Raw genomic sequence first — 17,913 nt, 5'->3', positions numbered from 1 at the left:
CATTAATCAGCATAAAAAACATATGTATATAAAAAAAAAAATACTTTCCATAACTTCAACAAAAATAAAAAATAAAAAACTTTCCATTGTCACGCACAAAGTTAGTGCCAGTCCGCACCCGTTTGGATAGACACGATTCGCACGTGCAGAGCTAGAGCTGTCAGTCAACATTTTCCTTTTGCGACAATTCTGTGCTTTGAGGCTTTGAGCTGCTAACCTAAAATTTTTCTTGATTTCTTTTAGGAGTTTTAATACTTTTTTTTTAAATTTACTTTATATTAAATTTTGTAAAAGTTGAAAGTTATAATATAAAGTTGTCTCGACAAAAAAAATTAAATGTATTTATATTAGAATTTGGAAAGTTGATAGATGAAAATGATGATTTTTTTTTTTTTTGAAATGAATAATTTCATTTATTCATATAGTATGCAACATAGAACGGATACAAGGAGGAACACCCTCCAAAATAATGCTATTCTCATAGAGTTTTAATGCATCATTTGCAAGACAATGTGCCAGCCCATTACATTTCCTAGGAATAAAAGAAACAGACCAATGTTGGAAGTGTTGCAGCAACAATCTAATATCAGAAATCATCAAACCAGTAGGAGTCCAATGATCTACTGCCCCTTTAATATCATTCACCACCTTTTGGGCATCACCCTCCAGAATAATGCTTTGCAAACCCAACTGTTTACCAAGAATAACAGCTTTAAGAGTAGCAAAAGCCTCAGCTAGATATGCATCAGGGAAAAGATCACGTTGAGATCGAAGTGAGCCTATAACTTTCCCAGTCCAGTCACGTACAATGACCCCTACCCCAACTCTGCAGTTGACTTTATCAACTGATGCATCACAATTGACTTTAAAGACATGAAGAGGGGGAGCCCTCCACTGGGAAACAATCTGACTTTCAACCACTCTGCCCTGATCAATTTTCTGATAGCAGCCTTGAAATCCATGTTCTGCTGAATAGCCATTTGCAATAAAACATTTAGATCCAAGAACTTGCCTTCAAATACAACAGCGTTCCTTCTTTTCCATAACTGGTAAACAATTATAGCAAATATAGCCATTTCATCTTCATCTAGAGCAGTAAATAAAAAAACTCACCAAATCCTTAAAGGATGAATCCAACACTACCACCTTCTGCAGTCTTTTGAAGCTAAATCTCCACACATCTTGAGTTGATTTGCAACGCCATAAAATATGAGAAGCTGACTCAGGTTCCATTCTACACACAGGGCACAAAGGAGATTCAACAATCTTTCTTTTAAACAAAATCTGGTTGGTGGGTAATGACTCGTGGCATGCTCTCCATATCATCATTTTGACAGCATTAGTAGTATTTAGCTTCCATATCATAGCCCATAAGTCTTTCCTTAGTAATCTCTTCGAGGACTCCCCATATGCAATTGCCTCCATAACACGAAGCAGGTGATAAGCACTCTTTACAGAGAACTTATCATCGCTAGAACATCTACACACCAATTTATCTGGAGCATTACTAACACTTATAGGAATTCTACTAATAACATCACCTTCTTCAGTATTCACCATTTCCCTCAACAGAACCTGGTTCCAAGAACAAGTAGGCTTATCAATGAGGGAGCTAACCTTCCACCCAACATATTGAACTTGCATAGGAGATTGAATTTTAAAAGTGGATGGACAAGGGATCCACTTATGAGACCATATGTTCACAGATTCTCTATTGCCAATTCTCCATAATAAGCCTTCTTGCAAAACTGTATTTGCTATCATGAAACTTCTCCAGAGATAAGAAGCATTGCTACCCACCTTTGCTTGAAGGAAGTTGGATTTAAAAAAAATACTTAGCTTTAAGTACCCCGACAGCAAGTGAATGAGGTTGTTGCAAAATTCTCTAGCCCTCTTTAGCTAGGAGAGCCACATTAAAATCTTCAAAATCTCTGTAGCCAAGTCCTCCTTCCAGTTTAGACTTACGAAGCAATTTCCAAGAAATCCAATGGGTTTTGATCCTGTCTCCTCTACTGCCCCACCAGAATTTCTGCATAAGTTTGTTGATGGCCATCAAAATTGTTCTGGAAAGCTTGAAGATACTCATGCAATATGTTGGGATAGCCTGCACCACTGATTTCAACAACACTTCTTTACCTGCCTTAGAGAGAAATTTTACTTTCCAACTTTGCATCCTATTTCGAATACTGTCCAGGATGGGTCTAAAAGCTGTCATTTTCTGTTTTTCCACATAAGATGGGAGACCCAAGTATTTCTCAAAGGACTTAGCTTCCTTCATTCTTGTAGTAGAGAGAATAGCTAGTTCTGCATCAACTCTAGTGTTCTTGCTAAAGAAAATAGCAGATTTGTCAATATTGAGTTTTTGACCTGAAGCAGCTTCATAAGAGTTGAGTAATTTGAAAAGTTTGATCCACTCCAAAGGATTAGCCTTACAAAAAAGCAAACTATCATCTGCAAAAAAGAGGTGGTTAACCAGTAAAGATCCTCTAGCAAAGGGAAAGCCAGAAATAAAACCTCTTTTCTCAGTCTTATCCAACATTTGACCCAACACTTCTGAGCAAAGAATGAAAAAGTAAGGGAAAATAGGGTCTCCTTGCCTTATACCTCTAGAGGGATATAAAGTTTGCTGAAAAGAACCATGAATCAAAATGGAATATTTCACTGTGCTAACACACTTCATAATCAGGTTTATCCACTGTCCCCCAAACTCCATTCTTTTCAACACTGCTTCAAGGAAACCCCATTCAACTCTGTCATAGGCCTTGCTCATATCTAATTTAAGTGCCATGTACCCTTCCTTTTTGCCTCTCATTATGTTTTACATAGAGTGCATGGCTTCATAAGCCACAATAACATTGTCTGAAATCAAACAACCTAGAACAAAGGCACTTTGAGCATTAGAAATAATATAGGGAAGGAGTGATTTAAGTCTGTTGGCTAGTACTTGGAAACTATCTTGTAGACTACATTACACAAGCTAATGGGTCTAAATTCAGAGACAAGACTAGGATTTTTCTTCTTTGGAATAAGGACAATGTATGTTTCATTAATAGCTTCAAAACCTTTACCAGCAGAAATAACTCCTTTCACTGTAGAGACCACACCTTGACCAACCACATTCCAATGCTCTTGGTAGAAGCCTGCCGAGAAGCCATCTGGCCCAGGAGAGCTTAGAGGGTTCATTTCAAATACAGCAGCTTTCACCTCTTCATAAGTGCATTCCTTTTGAAGCTGCCAGTTCATCTCATCACTAATAACAGGTTCAAAATCCCTCAGAATCTCATCAGAGCTACTAGGAAAAGAAGAAGAGAATAGATCTTGGTAAAACTCTTGAAAGAGCTTACAAATGTCTTCCTAATTATTAGCACACTGACCCCTTTCATTAGAAATCCTCTTTATTGTGTTTAGTTGTCTTCTATGAGAGGCACACTTATGGAAATACTTCGAGTTTCAGTCCCCTTCCTTCAGCCATTTCTCCTTGGCTCTTTGTCTCCACTTTAAGTCCTCATCCTCCAATATAACATCAACCTCTGCTTGGAGCCCCTTAATCGTCGCATTAAAGTCCCATTGATTGATATTCTATAATTCCTGAATCATATCCCTTTTGAGGCTTAATTGCTTCCTATGGTCCCCTCTCATGGTTTTGGACCAATTTGTCAGTTGGCTTCTACAACTAGCTAGGCCAAGTTTTAGAGAGTTCATAGAGTTACAACCTGTGATTGAGGCACCCCATGCCCTTTTAATTAACTCTTTGCACTCTTGCTTCTTGGACCAAATGGCTTCATATCTGAAAATCTTGACAGGTATTCTTTGCTGCTCATCTTCACTCTCACAAGAGATAAAATAAAGGATTGTGATCAGAGTGCATCACATGTAAGACTTGGCCAAGACAGTTACTGTAGGACATTTGCAGATCACCATTGCCTAAGACCCTGTCTAGTCTTTCTATGATGAATTCTCCCCCTTCTCTCTTATTGCTCCAGGTATACTTGGATCCCTTATACTCCAGATCAGTTAACTCACAGTCATAGAGGGCCTCTCTGAAACTCTCCATCTGAGAGAATGGTCTATTAGCAGCTCCAAACTTCTCATCATTAGTGAGAATTTCATTAAAATCTCCCATGCACAACCATGCCATCTGTTCCAAAGGTTTAAGCCTTCTAAGTAACTGCCAACTTTCTTTCCTTTTTTCCACCAAAGGGCTGCCATAGAAACCAGACAGCATGCATTTCTGCGTGCCAACCTCCTTAGTAAGAATCAGAGAAATGTGGCTATTTGAATAGGAAAACAACTCAGCATTTACTTCTTGTTTCCAAAACATTGCTAGCCCCCCACTTCTACCAACACAATCCACCACAAAACTACAATCAAAGCCAATTCTATTATGGATTTTCTCAAGCTTTTCCCTCCTACATTTAGTTTCTGACAGAAAAACTACCACTAGGACCTTATCTTTCACCAAAAGGTGAAGCTTACGAACTGTCCGAAGGTTCCCAAGCCCTCGGCAATTCCAACTTAGAAGTTTCATGGTGATTGGCAGGGCTGCTCAGCAGCCACTGAATCAATGAAATCTCCATATTAACTGCCTCATGAATCAACTTGTGCCTCTTACCCGCCACTGACTCCTCTTCACTCAGCTGCTTGTTGAAAATGATGATTGTTCTATAAAAATTAGTTTTAAATTTTTTATGATTCTTTTTATTTTTACCATTTTGTGATAAATTAAATAAATGAATAGTTGAGATCTTATTTGGAAATATTAATATTTTTATGTATATATAATGCACCATAATATAAAGGTATAGAAGTCTATCTATCAACTTGCAACAAAAAAATATTTATGTTTCAAATAATTATTTTCTTATTTGGAATAGCGAATGGTTGATCTACCTCCTCGATTGCCGATCTACAAAGGGCAAGCAATGGTGTTGCAAAACAATGGACGAGTTGTTATTCGCACCGCCTAAAGTAGCGCATGAGCTCGATGCGTCGATACAATTATTCATATTTCTTTGGTCTTTGTGAAGTGAGATTGTGATTGAGTCTACTTTTTATTGCCACCTACCTTACTGTTTTCTTTAAAATCCAAATTTGAGATACTCACCTATCTAAATTTATGGAGTATGAGACATAAATCACCTTCAACCACAACAATTGATCTAAAACTGGTGCAACTTCATCTACGACAAATTTTCAAGCTATAATGGAAATCTTGGATAAGATTCTCTATGAGATTTGTCAACAAAAACTACTTTTTTGTTCGCTTGAATTATATTGCAATTTATAGGTCAAGAAAATATGAGATTTGGACTACTCTGTTAGTTCTTAATTCTCCTTTTTCTAAATCTTTGTACTCTTTTTATTATTATTATTGTTTAGCACCTAAGAGCATCTATATTGGTTTCTTCAAATAACATTTCATCTCTAAATTTAACTAATTTTATCAATAGTTGGCTCACATTGAATTAGTCAAATACTTTTCATCTTAAATATTATCTACAATAATTTCATATTTTTTTTCAAAGATGAAAATTATTGTTTCACCTCCAAATAATTGTTTATTAATTTCGGCTCTCTCCCGCGATTTCTCTCTCTTTCTTCTTCCCTCTTCTCTCCTGCCCGCATTTCTTCTTCTCTTCTTCCCTATTTCTCTCTAGCGTCTCTTCCTCCGTTCTCTTATTCTCTTCTTCCCTCTCCTGCGTCTCTTCCTTCTTTCTGTTCTTCTAGTTTTTTTTCTTTTTCCGTAACCATTCTCTCCTGCAACCATTCTCTCCTGCGACGATACTCTCCACCACGGTACCGCGGTAGCTTTTCTCCACCACGACAAGCACACGGTAAGATTCAAAACCCTAGTTTTGATTTTACTCTTGATTTTTATTGTTTGGGTTTGATTTTATTGATGTTGTTTGGGTTTGATTCGAAACTCCAGCCTTGATTCTACTTTTGATGAAGTTGTTTGTATTTTATTTTGTTGATATTTGGGTTTGATTTTGTTGATGTTTGAGTTTGATTTTGTTAGTCTCGGGTAGTTTCTTTGGTCTCGCTAGTCTGAATGTTTGTTTGATTTCATGTTCGCTTGGTAGTTTCTTTGCTTGTCTCGTTTGTGTTTGTGTCAGCTTTGAGCGAGATCAGAAAAAAAAAAAATATTAGTCAAAACTATGAAAATCTAAGAAGATGAACAAAAGAAAAAACTAATTGGGAAGATGCAGTATAGAGACCGAGAAAGTTGCTCGAGCAGATGCATTTATTAAGAACATAATTGTGAAGAAATTTTCTAATAGGGAAAAAAAATAGTTACAAAAAGTAAAAACAACCTAGGAATCTAATAATGGGGTTGTAGCCCATGATTATTTTGTGGTTTTTTGTTATTTTGGATCACAAATATGGGTGTGATGTTCATAGTTTTATATGTTGGTTACCACCCTATTCATTACTCTTATTTTGCATTAGTTGGTGATGATATTTGTGAGAATTGGCTTGATTGCATTGAAGATCGATGAAATTATTTTGATAATATTGATATCGTGTGATGAAATTTTATTTATTGGATTGTGAAAATGATAATGAATATGATTGTTGGAGATTATAGGAGGTTATGAAAATAGAATTAATTATAAAATAAAAATTAATTATAAAAATAATAAATAATAAAATTTTATTATTATATTATTATATAGAGTGATGACTAATCCAATGTAGACTTTAAGTTTTAAATAATTAGCTAAAAGTGAAAAAGTTACATATTCTTCAAAATTTGAAGAATAAAATAGCTAATCCAATATCAATGCTCTAAGAGCACTCCCAATAGGTTTTGTAAAACCCATAATTCTGTAAAATTTGAACAAATTAGTCTAAAAGTGCCATCCAATGAATGATGTATTTCTTCTGTAATTTCTAGTTTGCTACAGTATTATCGCTATATTTAGCTTGCACTGTTTGCAATTGTATATCATTTTAAAATCATTTCTCTCTCATTTGTGTACTTTCTTCTCCACTATGAAATTCACTTTATTTCATTTTAGCCCCTTTCAGACCATCTGTTTATTTCGTGCGTCTTCCCTTCCTCACAGTTGGGGTCTGTTCGTCTTCCATCAATCACAGTTTGATGCTTTTTATTTTCATTATATAATCTCTTATTTTTATTTTTTGAGTTAATTTATATTTTGGTTTAACTCATAAATTTGGATTAATTTAAAATAGAATATAATTATATGATATTGTATATGAAGAGATATTACAAATATCAAAATATATGAGTATATTATTGATAGTTAAAAAAAATATTTGAAATGAATAAAAATATTAAAAAAATAATATTTAAATGATATGAAAAAAAAATAGATAAACTGATATATGATATATTGTAAAAATTATTATGTAAAATAGAAAAAAGTGAGTTTTGGTGATATATTTTAAATGATAGGATTTCACTCTCAATGGTTTATGTATCATATCTTTTAAAACACATAATCAAAATCTTTTTTTTTTTATTTTACTTACTGACTTTTACAATATATCATACATCTATTTATCTATTTTTCTTCATATTATTTTATTTAATAGTTTGTTGGAAAAAAAATATAAAGAGAGAGAAACTATTGTGGGAGACAAAGTAAATGAAAGGAGAAAAAAATAATAAAATATTTTTACATTTATGTACAGTTCACGTTATATGTAGCTGAACATTATAACAAAATAGGAAATAAATTTGAAAATACATGATCTGTTTTTTTTTTTCAAATTTTACATAAAAATAAATTTTACAAAACCATTAGAAGTGCTTTAGTTTGAAATTTATGAAGTGATTATAGAGTCTCAACTCCACCTATTGTAGTTTTGAGTATTTGAAATGAAATTATTTATTTATTAGAAAAAAAAAAGTGTGAAATTTAAAATTATAAAATAAATTGAAAGTGATTGATAAATGATGGTTATAACATCGATGAAAAGCAATTAACAACTAATAATAACTCAAAAAGTAAAAAGTGGAAAAAGGAAAGGCAGTGGTTGGCTTTGTTTGCAACGTTTTCACTGCCACTGCCACTGCCACTGCCAGTAACGTGGAGTAAAATAATCTTTCTTCATGAATATAATAACAGCACGTACAAACTAGGGAAAGGCTAACATGTTTTGATTTAAAAAAAAATATATTTTAAATTTTTTTAAAAGATTTGTTTTTATTCTCAATCAAAATATTTCTTTAGAATAATTGTTTTAATCAATGGTTTCTAATATTTTCTTTAATTAAGAGAGAGATATATTATGTAAAAATTATAAAATCGATATTGTTTGTGGACAGTGAGATCTCAATTTTGAAATATAAAATAAAATAACATTGAATCCCTTACCAATAATGCTAAATATAATTAGGAAACTTTTATGGGCAATTCAGCTGCATTTTTTTTTCCATGCTTTGGCTGGAGGCATTAATTTATCTTATTTGATTGGTTTTTAGGGCTCTTGGAAACGTTGTGAGACAATGGCTATTATAAATATGAAAAAAATCTATACAACTTTGTACTATTCACACAACTTCTACACGTCGTATTTTTTTTTAATTTTTAATTTTTTATTAAATATTTAATATATGAATAATGAATAGAAGAATTGAATTAGTTTTAAAAAAATAAACTAAAAAAAATTATAAAAAATATTAAAAAATTTAAAAAAATGTGGTGTGTAGAGGTTAGAGAGGTTGTGTAGCATTGATCTATAAATAGATAGATGATCTCAATGATCTTGTGACCAACTATACTTAAAATAAACAAATCAAAGAAGCGTGCCCTTAAACTGTTTAATAATGTTTTTCTTTTTTTTAATAAAAGGGGTGGAGATTTTCGAACCCATATTTTTTATTTTAAGAATCGGGTCATATGTTATATGGTCATCAAACTCTTTGCAGCAGATGAGAGCATTGGTGTGGTGCATTTTGAGGTTTGTTGTTTTGTTTAATTTGGTGTATTTTTGGTTCATCTGTCATGCATTGTTGTTTGTTTACCGGACTTGGATGAATACGTAGAATTGGGTATTGTGGGTGGGTGTTGATGGTTTCTAGTAACTGATTTAAAATTGCAGATGTTGAATTTGTATTAAGAAAATCTACCTGTAAACTTAACTTATCGATTCATCCAACACGTTGTCAATATGTTCACATCAACTAATATAAAAAAGTGATGTCTTTTATAAATCGAATGGTAAGTAACACAACTCTAATTTGCTCATTCCACAAGTTATGTTTGTGGGCTTTGTATTCCTAGCCTAGCTTCCACTTGTTGCTCTTTTGCATTAGTATTTAGGTTATGTTTGGTAAGTGAAGTAGTTTTAGATTATTTTATTATTATTCATAAATTATTATTTTTTATTATTATTTACAGATCATCTAAAATCACATCAATCTAAATATTCTTATTGTGGCTAGATATAATATTATGGTTTATGATTACAACTTCTTGGGTGATTAATATTTGTCGGAATGTATTAAGCCCCGCAAAAATCTCAACATCATGAGTTTGTAACTTTGCCCTTAATAGATCTAAGCTTAGAGCGAAACGCTACAATTATCCTCCAAGGGAATTTTTCATTATTTTATGTAAATTTTTAATTTTTTTTTATAGGGAGATATATGTTGAAGGTAATTTAATTTCTCTACGTTGATATTTTGAACGCTTTGTTCCAAAAGGAAAATGTCAAGAAAGATAGAAAAAAAAAAACAAATCAGAAATTAGGAGAGAGAACAAGAAGGGACCATGAAGGTCAAGTTGGGTCTGACAGTCCTCTTATTTTGTAGCAGGCTTTAACGTATGGTGGGCCGGCTTGTCTGAAGCCGAGCCATAGTGCACACAGCGAGTCAAAACCCGAGACGGACGCCATAACTAGCCAACAAAATCCGAGTTTCTCAAAAAATCTCTTTCGGTTCCGCCGATCCGTGCGCGAGAAGCCATCTTCGTCCCTTCCCGTGTGGATAGAAACAATAGTTGGCGACAACCTCTCTCTCTCTCTCTCGGTATTCCAAGAAATCAACAGTCTGCTTCAACATTTTCCAACTTGAACCAGGAATTTATGGTTTCCAGCAGGTACTCACTCGGAATCTCTCCAACTTGATTTTTTTCTTTTTGCTTCGGTTATGTTTATCCTGAAACTTCATTCTAGGGCGACGGAAATCGAGGATTTGGATTTGTGTTTGGGGGTTTTATATTGTTGGGAAACTGAAGTGGCATTAGGGTATCCGTGTTATCAGACGATTACTGTAATTTGGCAAGAGTCGGGGAAATTGGCTTTAGGTTCTGGTTTAGGGCTTTTATGATTCGGAAAATTAAAGGGAGATTTCGGTTTTTGTGGTAATAGAGAATTGTGCAGTGGAGTTTGGCTATGAAGGGCCGGTCGCACCGTTATCAGAGCACGGACCCTCCGGACGACTGGGTCGATGAATCTTGGACCGTGGACTGCCTGTGCGGTGTGAACTTCGACGATGGCGAAGAGATGGTCAACTGTGATGAGTGCGGTGTGTGGGTGCACACGCGGTGCTCGCGGTACGTGAAGGGAGATGATATATTTGTGTGTGATAAATGTAAAGTAAAGAACAGTATTAATAGGAATGATAGTGAGGAGACCGAGGTTGCGCAGCTGTTAGTTGAGCTCCCTACCAAGACCGTGAGAATGGAGAAGAGTGCACATCCATCCAATGGGCCGCCCCCTCGGCGTCCTTTTAGGCTTTGGACAGATATACCAATAGAGGAGAGGGTACATGTTCAAGGGATACCAGGTGGCGAGCCTGGTTTATTTGGTGGGTTGTCGTCGGTGTTTACACCAGAGCTGTGGAAGTGCACTGGGTATGTGCCCAAGAAGTTTAATCTTCAGTATAGGGAGTTCCCTTGTTGGGATGAGAAGAAAGAGGGTGATTCTAGAATTGAAGATGAGAATGAGAACCCGATTGATAAGGGGGCTGGGGTTTTGTTCTCCTTGTCTAAGGAGAAAGTTTTGGCTGCCCCAATGGCAGCTTTGGTCAGCATGAGAGGCAGGAGTGAAGAAGAAGGCGGTGGAAAGGTGCCTTTGAAGGAGATGATAACGTGGGAGAGTGAAGAATTAGATGCTAGACGTGCACAAAATGGTGTGAAGAAGGAGAGGAGCTTGCTTCGTCATGCTGTTGTGCAATCAGGTAAGCGGAAGAAAGAAGATTGGGGTGCATCCAAAGATCGGAGTGGGAAGAAGAAGGCTAGATCTAGTGATAAAGAGGCAGATGCAAGGAAGAGAGCTTCATATTCTTCTAAAACAGGTGATTTGATGTACCATGCAATGCTTTGGAAATGTATGTTTGCATGCATGCTTGTATATGCCAACACACAGCTTTATTTTTTCAATCTTCTTAAAAGATATTAAGACAACACTATTGATGGTGTGCTGCATTGTGCAGTGGTTGACATGGGCATACTGACTCCAGTTTTTTCTTTTTTCTTTTTTTTTTTTCATTTCTATTGCTAGTGTTTACACCCACAAGTGATGCAAAACAAGTGGAATTTTATGAAGACAGAGGTCTGAAGTTCATAAAAAATGACATTAAGAACAAGAACCTGAAGGATGCTAGTGTGCAGGAACTTCTACCAGATGCTTATCTTGCAGTAGAAAATAATGCACAAGAGCTCAAGAACAACGTAGCTGCTATCAAGCACTCTTCAGAAGGCCTACCGTCAGTCTTGCCCAAGTGCGGCTTGGGAGTTGGTCTCAATGAAGAAAGAGATGGCCATCAACTACTTACAGCAGTTGGGACCTCTTCAAACGCTGTTGATGGTGTTGCATCACCGTTGGAAAGCAATGATGCTGGTGGTATTCCTGTAAAAGAAGAGGTATGTTTACTGCTGCTCACACATATGCTATGTTAATTAATAATTTCTCATCTTGTACTTATGGTGGTCTTGAGACTGCACATAATATTTGCAAAGCAAGGTGGCTTTGAAATTGCTCTATATTGCTATTGTCAACTGCCTTACTGTTTAACCATCATTGGGTAATCATCCGGAACCCAACTGTTCAGAATGTGGGCAATGCTCTAAAATTCTGTAATGTCAAGTAGTTGTCTTGAAGGTTTCCTGATGGAGGGTTCAAATTAGATTAAACCGCAACCTTCCTTAATGGCCAGGTTTGGAATAATGTTAATGGTCTGGAAGAGTTTTTAAAAAAAAAAGCTGATTCGATGTCTAGTTTATAGGTTGGAGTTTATATGGTCAAAACAAAAGGCAGGCTTTGAAGTTTGAATAAATGACGGTAGTGTGGGGAAGACATGGGCAATCTTGTCTAGGGTGGGCAAGCATGTCTGGGGCGTTTATGCAATTTAGTGGAGGGAAGGTCAATCACAGGCCAAGGTGAACGGATTCAGTGATTATTGTTAGATAAACATGTAAAGACTATGTTTATGCGACTGCCATTGATTTTTAACCCAGAGTAATGAATATGACACCATTCATAAGACATAGATATTCAAATCTAACTTAACAAAATAAGTTCAGTACTTATGAACCAAAATTTTGGCTCACTACTGTATTGAAAGAAGCCATCAGCCTTGAAAACATCATAACCAAAGATTTTAATTGGCTAAGCTAGTTATAACTTAACCTGTGTACTCTTAAGACTAGAATCTTTGGCATTTTTCAAGCTGGCTGACAAGCCTCACTGCATTTGCATTCTCTCATTCTTCAAAATTGTGCCTTCATTATTGTTGTGACATAAACAACTAGGGTGAGGTTTGGATAGTGAGATGAGGAGATGTTTTTAGATGAAAGTTGAAAGTTGAATAAAATATTGTTAGAATATTATTTTTTAATATTATTATTTTTTTGATATTTGAAAAAGTTGAATTGTTTATTATATTTTGTGTGAAAATTTAAGAAAGTTGTAATGATGAAATGAGATGAGTTGGAGTGATTCTTGAATCCAAACCGGGCCTTAATGGATCCTAATGATTTTTTTTTCAACTAACTAACGGGTTCTGAATACAATACCTTGTATTAGTGAGTATTGTCGGGATGGTTTCTCTTATAACAGAGAGCTAAGCCACATGGACTGATGTTTGGTGTCGAGTGCGGGTTTTTTTTTTTCTAGGTCTGTGATTCTTCCACTACTCAAATCCTAGGATATGGGACTGGCCTGAAAAGGATCCGAAAATTGGATACCGGTATGTGGACTTGCCATATTTTCGACCACAATTTATGATCCAAAATTTTACAGTGAGAGGTCCATGGTTTTAGCTTCTAATTTACTAGTTATAGGTTCCTGATATCTACAGGAATCCTGTGGTAAAATTGGTCTTTCATGTACTTCAAAAAGTAGAATAGAAAGATTGTGCTTGCCAAAAACCAAAATCATTTTCATCAACTTCCATTAAAAACCTTTTTTAAACTAAATAATTTTCATCTAGCCATTAGTGGACCCCACCAATTCTCCACCCCACCCCAAAAAAATACTTTAAACTTTAAGTGGACCCCATCACTTTTACAAACACAAAGAACACGCATCTCAAAAGTTTTTCTTTCCAAACATCTTTCTTACACTCCTCATCACTCAAACACACAAACACAAAAGCACCTCAGATCTTTTTTTTTTTTTTTTTGATAAGTAGCACCCCAAATATTTTCTCAAAATATTTGTTACACAGACATGCTTTTTTTCTAATCTTATTTGTTTATAATGGTGGACATGGCAGTTGTGTATAGCCAGTATAGTGCTGGAGGTTTTTCATGCTAATCTTCCATCAAATGTGTGTGTAGCTACTTCTCAAAAAAAAAAAAAAAAAAATGTGTGTAGCTGCCTATGAAACCTCATGTAGCTTGATTGGGAAAAGTACCAGTGAAATACTTCGTATTTTTCTATAAAATGTGTGTGTGTTTTTTTTTTTCTTTTGAGTTGGAGACAACTGGACTGTTATGTTGAGATAGGTACTTTGCGACAACTTGCTGGGTTGTGTAACACTGATAAGGATATAGTTAGTTTGTGTTTGTGCATGTATGCGTGCTTGTGCATTTATGAGTGTGCATGCCATATTATATGCTTCTAAACTAAACCAATTGTGGTTGGGTGACATTTTTGTTTCTTAAAATAGGGAGGTAGTGAGGCAAATGATAACGTAGAAAACAGTGTAGAAGGTTCTGCTAGAAGTGTTGTGAAGTCTCCTATTGAAGCTCTGGCTAGCACTGCGCCAAAAGTTAAGGACAATCTGGTTCCTCAAGATTTTAATGGTGATTTTCCACCGAGCTCGGATGAACCAAATGTTGAGGTGAAGAATGAAGAAGATGATGCCAATTCTAGGGGGCTCTTGAAAACTCGGTCTTCTCTTCCAGGTGATGCAAAAGAGACAGGGATATCTTCTGACCAGATGTCTGGAAATTCTAAATTGAATGATGTAGTGATAAGCAGTTTGCAATCCACTGACCAAAAACAAGATGCTGAAAGAACTTCAGAAGCAGTCAGTTATTATCATATAGATAAATTTAATGAATCATCTGGTGGTCCTTGTCAGCCTAAACGAGAATTGGAAGGCTTAGAAGGTTCCTTGGCAGTTGAAAAGATTTCTTCTGAAGCTAAACATGCATTGGGGTTTGCTGAAGAGCGTTCAATATCTGGTGGAACTATCTCAAACACTCCAGCACTAACCAGCCAGCATAAAATGGTAGTATGTGTTGCAAAAACTTCTTCCACTTCATCCACCATTGTGACTTCCAAATCATCCCCTGTTGATGACACTAAACCTGCGGATACTCAGAATCTAAATATTGTCACCATGCAACGAGTAACATCTGACTGCAATGTCGGCTGTAAGAAGGATTGTGCTTCAAATGATGTGGTCAAGGATGAAGAAAGGGATGACTTGCCTAGGAACACAGTAAAGGAGCGTCCAAAATATTCTGAAAATTCTTCTTCAAAAGCATCACATTCAAGCAGGATTTCTCATGATCCTGTTGCAAAACGAAGTGTATCAGATTCTAAAGATTATGTCCATAATTCATCTTCTAAGTCATTATCAGCCCAGAATATTGTGCCTACCCCCGAGTCTGGTGAATCTGCCGGATCACTGCCACCGCCAAAGTCTTTACATTCACAAAATAAGATTCCGGCTTCAGGTTTACCACAGAGAACTGACAAGTCTAACCAGACAAATTACCAACTGCCATCTAAGATGAATCAGAGTCATGGGCCTTCTGTGCATCCTCCTTCAAATTCTCCTGCAACCCTCAGCGATGAAGAGGTATGAGTACTCCAATTTTCTAACAAAATCCCTGGACGTTGCGTTGGATGCAATCTGTATTTATTTATTTATTTTCATTTTGTTCTTGGCAGCTTGCCTTACTTTTGCATCAAGAGCTAAACAGTTCTCCTAGGGTACCTCGCGTGCCACGTATGCGCAATGCAGGTAGCTTACCTCAGTTGGCTTCTCCAAGTGCAACAAGCATGTTAATGAAACGTTCATCTAATTCTGGAGGAAAGGATCATGGTTTGGTAAGATGTGTGGTGTTTCCGAAATGTCTTGAAAATAGATGGCACTATCCGTTTGTCTTTGTTGAAGTTTTCAGTGCCCTTAAATTGTTAACAGGCTCAGGTGACTGATCTCATTGTTGATGCATTGCATAGGTTTCTAGAAGAAAATACAAGGATACATCCAAAGATGCATTCCGCCGTTCTCATGACCATGATGATGAAGCTAAAAAGATGGACAGACTGCCATCTTCTCCTGATCAGAGGAGACAAGACATAATGCATATGGTGGATGCTTCCACCAAGAGGGATGACAATGGATCCCCAACATCCTTCCATTCTGTCAAGAAGAATATTGCTCCTGCTTCTGCTACAACTACAAACAGTGACCCATCTTCCTCCACTGAGGCTAATGAACTGAATTTGTCATCTGCACGTGATTCACCTAGGAATACCTCTGATGATGATACAGGGGCTGTTGGGGGTCCAGTGCATCGCACTTTGCCAGGTACCTGTCTGGGCATTAGCTTTATGTAGAGTCTTTGAATTTTCTATTGCAACAGAAGCAGTTTAAAATGAAAAGTACCGCGTCCTATTACTTTTCACATGGATTGTTTTTTAGTAATGTTCTTTTTATCTATATGTAGGCTTGATCAATGAGATTATGAGCAAAGGCAGGCGCATGACTTATAAGGAACTCTGTAACGCCGTCCTGCCAGTGTGTCACTTCTGTCACTGGCTATTTTTCTACACCGCACGTTTGTGCGCATGCACACTCACATATTGTTTTGCATTTTTTTAATTAAAAACAAATATGATTCTCATTGTTTTCCACTATTTGCTTCACAGCATTGGCATAACTTGAGGAAGCATAATGGAGAGCGGTATGCATACTCAAGCCATTCTCAAGCTGTTCTTGATTGCTTGAGGAACCGCCATGAATGGGCTCGGTTGGTTGATCGTGGTCCCAAGGTATGGATGTGAAGTTCTTGCAAAAAATATTTAGATATCGTTTGGATTCGAAGATGAGTTCAGATGAGTTGTGAATAGTAGTGAGATTTGTGAGTTAAAGTTGATGAATAATAATGAATAGTAGTGAGATGAGTTGAGATGAGTTGAAATGACTTGAGATGACTTACGAATACAAACTAGGCCTTAGTTTCCTGTCTGCACAACGACAGTGTTTAACTTAAGTATGCCATTGATGCCACTGTTGGAGCTACTAGTTTAAATGTAAAATTGGGATCCAAACTTTTAGGATATGATTATGAGGTTAATCTCAAAAAAGTGATAGGACAAACATTGGAGGTGGGGAAAACCAGGGATTGAGGATGGAAAATTTGGTGTAAGCAGTTTTTAACTACAACTAGTTTTAAAAGTTCATTGGACTATAGTTAGTGATTTTGATTCCCGTACCCTCTATTTAAAAGTAGGATTCCGTAGGCTTATGCTCTCTTAAAGAGTTTTACACTTTTGCTGGAACTTGATGATTTTATAGCCATTGGATTTTATAGGCAGTATCTTTTAACTAAATCTGAAGTTGGACTTTTTTTTGGTACCAGACAAATTCAAGTCGGAAAAGGCGTAAATCTGATGCCGATGACTCAGAGGATAATGAATATGGAAAAAGCAGAATGGCGAAGGAGGTAGAAGGCAAGAGCCTTGATACTCAGAGAGAGGAGTTTCCCAAGGGCAAGCGGAAAGCGCGAAAGCGCAGGCGATTGGCTCTCCAAGGAAGGGGAATAAAGGATGTGAGAAAGACAAGGAAGGCTGATTTGCTCTCTGATGATGATGTTGGATTTTCTGATTCCAGTGAGGAGAGTATATTTAGTGAGGATGAGATTCCGGGAGGTGGTGCATGTCCAGCTGGAAGTGAGGCCTCTGCTAGTTTAGAAGAGACAGGAACCATTTAGTTGTAGATTGTTGCTTAGCAAAGGAATTCTGGATTGTTGAACTTTTGGTTTATGTTTTGTTTTCAAGGGTGAAGAGGCCACAACCATGTTTAATGGTGAGAATAGCTTGTTGGCTAGATTCCAGCATCTTCCATGTATATTTATAGCAACACAGTTGGCTATTCTGGGCCACCTCTGTCGTATGGTCCCCAAAGGATAATTGAGGCCCATGAATGAGTTCATGTCAGATCAATGCACTCAACCACTCTGCCGTTGTTCCCAGACTCTTGTTACCAGTCTTATAGTGGGGTGGGTGCTTGGTGCCAAGTCTAATGTGAATTATTGTTATATTTGTGTACATAACTTGGTAATTTTGTGACCATTTGTCGGAAGCATTTTTTGTTTCAGGTAGTTTCTGAAATTTAGACAGATAGAACTTGCTCCATAGATATCTCAATAAATTCTCCTTTCAATCAAAGGCTAATTGGTGTTGCGAGAAGGTCATGAAACTTTTGACAGAAAGGTCAAGAAGAAGAAGAAGAAGAAGAAGAAGAAGCTGCCA

The 17,913-nt window shown here is 36.3% G+C and overlaps 3 protein-coding genes across 4 annotated transcripts; 1 reads left to right on the top strand and 2 right to left on the bottom strand.

Moving 5' to 3' along the window:
• Positions 1–417: 417 nt before the first annotated feature.
• LOC121235501 lies at positions 418–1,644 on the bottom strand. Its single transcript, XM_041131849.1, has 3 exons — positions 1,114–1,644; positions 1,013–1,046; positions 418–968 (listed from the first exon to the last, which is right to left on the bottom strand). The coding sequence occupies exons 1-3, from the start codon at positions 1,642–1,644 to the stop codon at positions 418–420; spliced, it is 1,116 nt and encodes a 371-aa protein (XP_040987783.1).
• Positions 1,645–1,885: 241 nt separating this feature from the next.
• On the bottom strand, positions 1,886–2,788 carry LOC121235500. The gene has a single exon (XM_041131847.1). It carries the CDS (start codon positions 2,786–2,788, stop codon positions 1,886–1,888), a length of 903 nt encoding a protein of 300 aa, XP_040987781.1.
• Positions 2,789–9,862: 7,074 nt separating this feature from the next.
• Positions 9,863–17,731, top strand: LOC121234098 (flocculation protein FLO11). 2 transcript variants are annotated; one of them, XM_041129911.1, is made up of 9 exons: positions 9,863–10,073; positions 10,345–11,272; positions 11,479–11,840; positions 14,090–15,232; positions 15,325–15,483; positions 15,616–15,967; positions 16,107–16,177; positions 16,309–16,431; positions 17,022–17,731. In XM_041129911.1, the coding sequence occupies exons 2-9, from the start codon at positions 10,369–10,371 to the stop codon at positions 17,370–17,372; spliced, it is 3,465 nt and encodes a 1,154-aa protein (XP_040985845.1). In that variant the 5' UTR covers positions 9,863–10,073; positions 10,345–10,368; the 3' UTR covers positions 17,373–17,731. The 2 variants fall into 2 exon arrangements, with proteins under 2 accessions (XP_040985845.1, XP_040985844.1); XM_041129910.1 differs by having other exon boundaries at positions 10,150–11,272.
• The last annotated feature ends 182 nt before the right edge of the window (positions 17,732–17,913 follow it).

This window comes from Juglans microcarpa x Juglans regia, chromosome 6D, assembly GCF_004785595.1.
Source record: "Juglans microcarpa x Juglans regia isolate MS1-56 chromosome 6D, Jm3101_v1.0, whole genome shotgun sequence".
NCBI classification, from domain to species: Eukaryota; Viridiplantae; Streptophyta; class Magnoliopsida; order Fagales; family Juglandaceae; genus Juglans; species Juglans microcarpa x Juglans regia.
The sequence above is the reverse complement of the archived record's forward strand: the minus strand, read 5'-3'. Positions and strand labels throughout refer to the sequence as shown.